The sequence below is a fragment of the Leucopleurus acutus genome, assembly GCF_964270905.1.
Source record: "Leucopleurus acutus genome assembly, chromosome: 2".
In the NCBI taxonomy this organism is placed as follows: Eukaryota; Metazoa; Chordata; class Mammalia; order Artiodactyla; family Delphinidae; genus Leucopleurus; species Leucopleurus acutus.
In genome coordinates, this window is record NC_139143.1 from 40,117,316 (window position 1) to 40,126,101 (window position 8,786).

At 52.0% G+C, this 8,786-nt stretch overlaps 1 protein-coding gene across 1 annotated transcript; it reads right to left on the reverse strand.

The window, feature by feature from the left end:
• Positions 1–1,656: 1,656 nt before the first annotated feature.
• Positions 1,657–7,383, reverse strand: CHI3L1 (chitinase 3 like 1; the record flags this gene model as incomplete). Its single annotated transcript, XM_082832884.1, has 8 exons — positions 1,657–1,845; positions 2,448–2,571; positions 3,647–3,768; positions 4,510–4,660; positions 5,416–5,472; positions 5,994–6,204; positions 7,130–7,159; positions 7,359–7,383. 8 exons carry the CDS (start codon positions 7,381–7,383, stop codon positions 1,657–1,659), a joined length of 909 nt encoding a protein of 302 aa, XP_082689010.1.
• Between the last annotated feature and the right edge of the window lie 1,403 nt (positions 7,384–8,786).

The following is an 8,786-nucleotide window of genomic DNA, read 5'->3' on the forward strand; positions in this document are numbered from 1 at the left end:
GGGGTTGACTTCCCTGGAGGACTCACAGCCCCTGGCTTTTCAAAGACCCCTGTGTGGTAGAGTAGGCAGTGGGCAGGGATGAGGGAATGCTTGGCCCACTGGCCAGCAGTGAAATGCCAGGTACCCCTGAAGCTCTGGCCAAGTTCTCACTCTCTTTTCCTTTAGCTTGGCAGTGACCTTGGGATCAGTTGCATCTGCCCTGCTCCAGCTGGTTCAGATTTCAGGGAGGCCGATAGGTATTTTCTTCCCCACACCTCAAACCAGTGTCACAAATCACTAGGCCAAGTCACAGATAATCCAAACATCAGGGAATCCACAGATAAATTCTCTTTGGTTTTGGAGCATGCAGCGAACTCTCTTGGGATACAAGGCATGTTTGGGGCTCTGGGAGTTCACAGAAACTGCTGAGAACATCTCCACTTCATAAAGCCTGGAAGGCTGGCTGGTCTGAGCTCATCCCGTTTGACCCATCCCGTCCCAACTGGCCCCCACCTCATGTCCCAGGCTGAGCGGAGGAGTCTTGGTCTCTGCATGGGCTGAGGGCTATGTCCCAAGAGGGGAGAGACAGAGGGCTGGGTTACAGCCCTAGGACATCTGACTGATTTCAGTCCAGCAATGGAAAGGGTTCCTCTAAGGTAATGAGCAACTGGTCACTGAGAGTGTGGGGGGAGGTTGGAAGGCTAGCTCTCAAGCCCTGTAGAGACTCTAGGCCTGGGACGGAGGGAGAGTATGTGAGATAACATAGGTGTCTCCTTCTAGCCCTGAGAGTCCAGGGTCAGGGCTCTCTCTAACCTGACCCTGTGTTGGCTCCTACACCTCCCTGAGGTGAGAGGAGATGAAGGGTTGGTGTTAAAGGGTTTCCTTCCTAGTGCCTGCTAGCCCCTGGAAACAGAAAAGGCTTCTTTCAACAAGGAACTGTATCGAGAAGTCTGGACGACAATGACTTTAAGATCCGGAAGCCCATCAGCCCTCTTGGGTTAAGTCCATGACTGATGGGTCTGGCGATGCTTGCCTCTTTGGGGGACTTCTTGGGGCCCGGCAGAGGACAGGGTGGTCTCATTTTCCGCAGCTCAGGACTACCCAGCCTGAGAGAGAGGAATCCAGAAGAGATGGGGGAGGTGAGCCCCGTGGGTCCAGTGGGACCGTGAAGATAGACTGAAGCAAGCGCTAGTAACTGGCGGGCCCCAGTTCTTTATTGAGCAGCTGCAGAATCAGGAAAGGGAAGTGGAGTGGGGACATGATTATGGCCCTGAGTAAAGGTTTCAAGCTGGGCTTTGCAGAGGATATAATTAGCGTGGTCGCTGCTTCTTGTAAGATATTTCACTCTGCAGTGCTGCATCTTAAACAGGGATGTGGGAAATAGTGCTTTGACACTGAGGACCGGCCCAAGGCAGCACAGAGCAGCAGAGGATGGGCCGAAACAAAAGAACCTACCTCTTGGCCATTGTTTTTTCCTGGGCTAGAAGGAAGGCCCCAACTTGGTGGCCAGAGGGGGTGCAGACAGGATGTGCCTGGCCTCCTCCTCCCTCTTCTCCAGAGTGCTAGGTCTGCTGGAACATTTTTTTTAATTTCCAAAGGAGTAAAGTGTGGGTGGGGTGGGAGGCTCACCTTCCCCGGGGCTGCGGGTGCCCCGGGAAATCTTACCTTCTCCCCAGCTCATACCTCATAGTAGGTGAGGGTCCCTTTCTCCTTGGTGAACCGACCTGGTATTCCTGGCCCTGAGGTTGGGGATCCCACATCTGTCTTGGAAGAGGCCAGGGTGAAGCTCCTCCCAAAAGTGGAGATACCCATCACCAGCTTATTGGCCTGGGCCCCCAGCCTCAACACACAGCTCACAGCGTAGTCCTGTGGGTGGGTAGGGCAGGACAGTTTGGGCAGTTAGATGCTGGTGGTCTAGGAGGGGAAAGGTTGTGCAGTTCCCACTGCTGCCTTGAAAGGTGGAGTTCCAGGTCTAGACACGTCTGGAATTCCCTTCCTTCTGGGAACCTATTATGTCAGTCTAAAAAGCATTGTGTAATTTCAGTCTTGAAAAAAATCCTCTTAGGTATAGGAAGGGATTATTACTGTTCAATAGTTGCAGAAATCTGGCGATTGGCCCAGGTTACACAGCAAACAATGGCAGGTCTAGACTAGACTCTTGCCCTCTCAGCCCCCAGCCTTCTCTGTGCTCTCTTCAGTCTGCCCTCTGCCTTCACTAGGTCCACCCTACAGGCCCATCAGGAGATGTCCTGACTCTTTATGGAAGTATCACCTCCCCAGTTCCCAGAGCTGTGGAGAATGCATAAACTTTGGGCCTCAGTTTCCTCATCTGTGAGGTGGGCCCTATAACCCCTCCCTTGCAGGATTACTGAGGAGCGGAGAGGTTGGTGTCTGACCTCTGGCAAGTGGCATGTCTGTGGTCCCCTCTCAGCCCTCCCTCCTTTAGGACACTAACCCTAACAGCTAACAGCATTGCTGAATCTGTCAGAACTTGTATCTTCCCGGCCCTGGAATAGGGGGCTGTGATGTGCTATGGTCTGGCGCCACGCTCCATGAAAGTCGAAGGTCAGAAGGCTGATGAAGTGCAGGTGTCTGTGGAAGGGTGGATGCAGGGCAAGGCGAAAAATTGAAAAAACGCGCCACCCTAGCAGGATGTGAGCTGGAGAAACAGGCAGCCAAGAGAAAAGCCATTAACCCCAAACCCAGCAGAACCCAGTGACCCGCTGTCTAGGCTGCTGGACCACCTCCCTTGTGCCACACTGGGACGTGGGCTCAGGGTCCCACAGGAGCATTCAAGGCAAGAATGGGGTCCTTCCAATCCGCCCCCAGCACACAGTTGGGAGCTGGCCTCCAACACACGTCACCCCCTCCACTCCAGCCACATTCATCTTTGAGAAAGCAGATTACAAGTGGCATCAACAGCTAGCCTTGTTGGGAGAGAGCAGGACCAAAGGATGGCCTGAACCTATGATTCCTCCTGGTGGGAAGTAAGGTTTCCACACACAACGGTGGAGGGTCTGCAGGTGGATTGCATGAACATGAGCTTCAGGTGTTTGGGACAAATGGTTGAGAGCCACCTCATTCCCACCCTCTAAGTGATCAATAAAAGCACCAAGTCTACACTCCCTAAGACCCTAAAGAAGATTCTAAAGTCAGAGCGAAGAGCCTTTGTCTCTTACTCTTGGGTTTCCTAAGACCCATGCCGTTGTTCCACCGAGAGGTCAGCCTGCTTGGCTGGGGACTGCTCATTCTCACGCATGAGGAGGAAGGGCGAGGAGGAGGGGCGGGGTGAACAGGAAAGGGAGGGGGCCACCTGCATGTGACAGCACTGTGAGGACTCCCCAGCAGCCTGGAAATGAAAGGTATCATTACTGCTGCCTTGCCCCTCCAGAGACTAGTGACTGGCTGGTTTGTATAACTTTCCCTGCTTCCTTTCCCACAAATACATACATTCATAACAACTTTCTCAACTGAGCAGCGCAATACCGCAAATGAAAAGGAAGGATAGGGATCGTTTTGCCCCGTTTGACAGATGGGGAGGCTGAGGCACACAGAGGGGAAGTGACTTGCTCAAGGTCACACATCTTTGGAGAAACTGGGACTAGAAGCCCAGTCTTCTGATTGTACATGGAGTGCTAGGGCAGAGTGCATCAGGAAGGAGATTCACCGGGATATCTGGGCGATGTCATAGCCTCTGTCAATGGCAATCTTCCCAGCAGACACTGCCGCGCTGAGCAGGAGTTGCTCTGCTCCTGCCTGGACTTCCCTTGCAAACTCAGCCTCCATTTCCTGTTGGGAGAGAGGCAGGTGAGTGACAGCAAGCCTTGAGGCGAAAGATCTCTGAGCATGTCATTGGCCTTCGCTGTCTGCTGTAATCTCCAACCTGACTGGAGCTCAGTGGGAACGATAAAGTGGTCTCATCCTCAGACTCACCCATCTTTTTCCTAAAAAACTGTTTGGACCAATCTCGTCCCTACACCCCATGCATACTCATCAACACTCAATTATTCTCTGTCCTGGAGGGACCATAAGGATAGAGAGTGATCCCACTTGGTCCTCAGATGATGCTGGAAGATATTTACCTGTTGGTCTGTGCTTTGTTCAAGCTTATAAAGGAGAACACAAAATTAAAGTGATTTATATTGTACCGTGAACAGTTTGTTTAAATGATCACTCTGTCCCTGGGGTAACTGAGTACCTCTGATGCAGTGCATGCTGGGGAGTGGGCAGTGTTGGTTTGGGAATGAATACAGGCAGTGAGGAATGGGTTCTCCTCTTAGTGACCTCTGCCTCTTAGAACCCCACCCTACCTCCCACTGTTGTCAAAAGATGTCTTCCTTGCTGTGTGAGATCTCAGGACACAGGCTTGTTTGTCTTATCCCTGGTCCAGATCTCAGAACCCTGCAGCAAAGAGGCCTCAGTCCCCCTTTGTCTGCCTCAGGAGAATCTCTCTGAAGACAGCTTCTGCCCTCCCTCCCCACTCCCTGATGCTCCCTACCTCCCTGCCCTTTTCCCTGACCCAACCAGCACCTTGACCAGAGCGGTGAGATGCTGCTCGTCTCTCCGCTCGGGGTAGAGCCAGGCTCGGTCCAGTCCATCAAAGCCATGGGTCCGCAGAAATGGTGGCACCGGCTTGATGAAAGTTCTGCGACTCCAGGTGTTGGAGGCTATTTTGGAAAATCTAGAACCGAAATCAGCCCAGTAGAGGGCTCAGTACCAATACGCTGGGTGCCTTAGCCCTCTGGAAGGGTCTCTGGGGCATGTGGAGCTGGGAGTCTGAACCCGCACAGCTCTAGGAGGGCATGGTTGGGACAGGACCCACCTCCAATTATCTTAGAAAGACCATGTGCTTTGGAGCCAGATATCCCTGGCTCTATCACCTACTAGCCAAGCCACTTTGAGCAGGTTATAACCTGAGCCTCAGTTTTCTCATCTGTAAAATGGGCATAAATGTAACATCTCACAGTGCTATTATGAGGATTACATGTGATAATGGTTGGATAGGATGCCTGACACATAGTAACAGCTCAGTAAATGAGAGCTGCTATGGCCATCTTTGCCCCCTTTTTAAAGCCTTCTCCAATTCTACCCACTCCAGGATGTCCTCACAGGGTCTCCACTCCCAAATTTCCCATTCATTCCATCTCTCTCCTTCCAGCCCTTAGGGCAGTATCCCTCGCCGCCCCAAATTTCTTTGTTTTCATGTCTGAGAAGTAGTAAAAAGGGCGTTGGCTGCCACCTTGCTGTGTGACTCTTGACAAGTCCCTTTCCCTCTCTGTGCTCTGATTTCGTGGTTGTACATGAGGCAGGCTCCTGACAACCATTCAGACCCCTGTGCCTGACCAGTCTGGGGTCCCTGTGACCCCCATCCAGTGGATGAGGAGAAAGCTATGCCTCCTCCTATTCCATCAACCTCTGGGGGATGAGTCCTCCTACCTTTGAGAACCAAAGTTCCATCCTCCAACAGATAGAAGGGTCTTCAGGTTGGGATTCCTGTGGGGCACAGGGAGGCAGGAGGGCAGGGGTTGAGTGAAGTTGTTGTGACATGGGGTGGCCCCACATTTAGGAGGCTGTATCAGGCTTCTAGCTTTGGGTGGGAGGCTGAATCAGGCCTCTGAGGTCCTTCCAACCCTGAGATTCAGTATTCTAAGACTTTCTAAGCATTTGTGGCAGTTACTCTGAGATATGTTGCCCATATTTGTTCCCTCCAGCGGGGAAGCCAGGATATGGCAAAATAGAGTCATGAGGACTTTCTCCATGGAGAGGCACCCTCAGAGGACGGAGAGGGGTCCTTTTCCCAGGGGAGCTCAGCTGTACCTTCTTCTACGGTCTTCTTCTACACCCTGACACCTGCCCTCATCACTTCTTCCCACTTAAGCCAAGGCCCTCCAGTTCTCCACCCAGAGGTGAGTACTGGGGACCTCGCCCACCCTCTTGAGCAGGAGTACGCTGCCCTGAGACCAGCCCTGCTAACCTCCCATCTTCCTCCTTCCCTGGCCAGCCAGTGGCCCAACCTGTTCTTGAGTGTGTTCAGGGTGTCATAGAGCGTCACATCATTCCAATCCCAGGTGTCAATCGCATTGTTGCTTATGTTGGCAAAGCTGTAGATGATGTGGGTACAGAGGAAGGGGTCGATGGCGTCTGGGAAGCAGCTCCCACCCCCACCCCCCACCCCCCGGTACTGGGACCAGCTGGTGTAGTAGCAGATCAGCTTGTATGCAGCACCTGAGGAGAAGGCCAAGATTGAGCCAGGGACCCTCTGGCTGAGCCCTGAGCTGAGCACTAATGGGGTTTTGGGGGGCAGGGTTGATGGGCAGAATTGTGAGCAAAGTTAGAATTCTAAATGCAAAGGGCTGGCTCAGGGGAGTCCTCTGTCTGATGAAAATAAGGTCTATTTTGAAAATGCTTAGAAAAGATCAAATATAGTAGATAAACATACTACAGACTAAGAACAGAACTCTGTATGGGGTGAGGCGGTGCCGATGAATAAAGATGAAATGGGACTTGGTACAAGTAAAGAAGGCTTCCTGGAGGCAGTGATTTTGAAGGAGAAGAGGGACCCGACAGCCATATCAGAAGACCCTGGCCTTCAGGCGAGAGTCTTGCAGGACCTTCAGTGGAGTCCTTGATCTGAGAGGCTCTGGCCCATCTCTTCTCTGCCCTCCTGTGGGAGTGCCCCTAACTTGTAACCCACCCAGAATGGCAGCCCCCAGGCCCCTTCAGTCCATCCCCCGAGCTGGGGCACAATATCCCAATGGACCTGGAAGTTCCTCCTCCCCACTCATTCTAGTTTTTCCTGCTGCAAAGTAGGCCTTTTCTGCCCTCTTGACTGTGGAGGAATAACTGGGCATCACTCATCCATGCTGCTACTGGTCTCCTGTTAGTGGTTCCCAGTAAGCGATTAGTTGAAGCCTTCATTGAACCTGAGCCTTTGAAAGTTTTTAATTTTCAAAAATTTTAAATATACAGAAAAGTAGAGAATAGTATAATCAACACCTATATACTCATCACCTTGGTTTAACAAATGCTAATATTTCTGAACCATTTGAATCACAGAAGAAACTGGAAAAGCGCTACCTCAGTGGCAAGGTCCCTTCCACACAGCCCTCACCACACCCCCACCTCCCGTGACTTAAAAGGGGTTACTTACAGCTCTGGGGCAGCACCAGGACCACAAAACCTGAAGGGAAATCCAGGGTGAGACCCCCTGCAAGTACCTCCTGCCCTTCCCCCTGCTCCCTGCACCCCCCACCATAAAGGAATCAAGGGCCTCCTCACACCCGCCTCCTCATCTCTCTCCCCGCCAACTCTGCTACCCCTCCCACAGCAGGTAGGAGGCCAGCCCCTCTGCAGAGCGGCTCTGTGGCCAACCCAGAGACCTGTCTGAGCCACCCTCAGACCCATCCTGGCTGCAGCAGAGGGGGGCACGGCATGGCCTCTTCCTTTGCCCTCAGGCTCCTGGTGCCAAGCTGCCTAGACAGGACGCTCCCTGGGCGTCCAACTTCCTCTTATACCTGTCCCACTCCACTCCCCTGCACCCCAAACCATGCCATGTACAGGAACTGAGCTGTGTGTCAGTGAAGGAACTAGCAGGCTGGAAAGTGGCGGGGCCGAGCACTGCGGGCCGCCTGAGGTGGATTGAGAAACCCTGGGGAGTTTGGAAACGTGGGCCAGGTCTTCCTGAGGCACCTGCTGGCAGAAAAGCCATCAGGTGGATGATCTGGGGGCTCCTGTGGCCAGTAACTCAGCCTCCCACTCACCTTCCTCCAAAAGCCAGCAGTTTCCGGGCTTTTCTGGCAGCCTCTACTTTTGCCTCTCCAGCCCTCTGTCCGGGCCCTTGGCCAGGTTGAAACTGGGCACAATTGAGTTCTGTAACCAGCAGTAACCCCCCAAAAAAGGCTGTTATTTATTCTCTCCCTGAGCCCAGCAGCACCCTGCCTGACCCACTCCCCCTCGCCAAGCTGTTTCCCACAGCTGGCCTGTGCTGATTATTTTAAAGAAAGGCTGGAGAGGAGTGGGAAATTGCTGAGAATGCTCTGAGACCTGGTGCTGCTTTGCTTCCTTTTTGAAAGGCCCGTTAAAATGAATATGAATCTGGCAAGCCTGGGGCTGCAGTGAAGTACCAAGGAGTAAAAATTCAGGGAACTCTTGATTTCCCCCAGGAGCAGATAATCTCAGGAGATGCATAATCTCCACACTCTCAGCTCCTCTCTGTTGACACCTGAGTGTAATGATGCCACCCCCTTCTAGATCCCTCAGTGATTTCTTATCACGCTTCAGATAAGAACAAAACTTCTTAACAAGGCTCTGCATGATTTGTTCCCTGTTTGTGGGTACTTTTTTTTGGCCAAAGATCCTGGACAACTCCATTCTTTGCAGGCTATAAATTAATTAATAGGCTGGGAGTGAAAAGTTCAGAACTCCAATTGCCAGAATGGGACAGAGGGCTTCTGAACAGATACCTTTATTTTTACAATCATATTAGGTAATAATCCAATGTTAGCCACACTGATTTCACAGCCCTCTCTTGGTGAGGTCTCTCCCTCTGTCCCCCTTCTCTTCCTTCCTCTCCCTAGAAACTGAAACATCTCTTTATTAAGAGAAATGGTCAGAAAGCAGTTTGTCCAGAGTCATACTCACGAATACTAAAGGGTCATGGCTTCACCCTCTTAAGGCAACTAGCCTTCTTTTGTACCCTAGATGATTGACAGCAATGATAGTCCATGACAACTTTCCCTTGTTTGTTTAGGGCACTGGGAAGTGGACTTCCTTGAATCTCTAATGGAAGTATTACAAAGTAGTAGGCA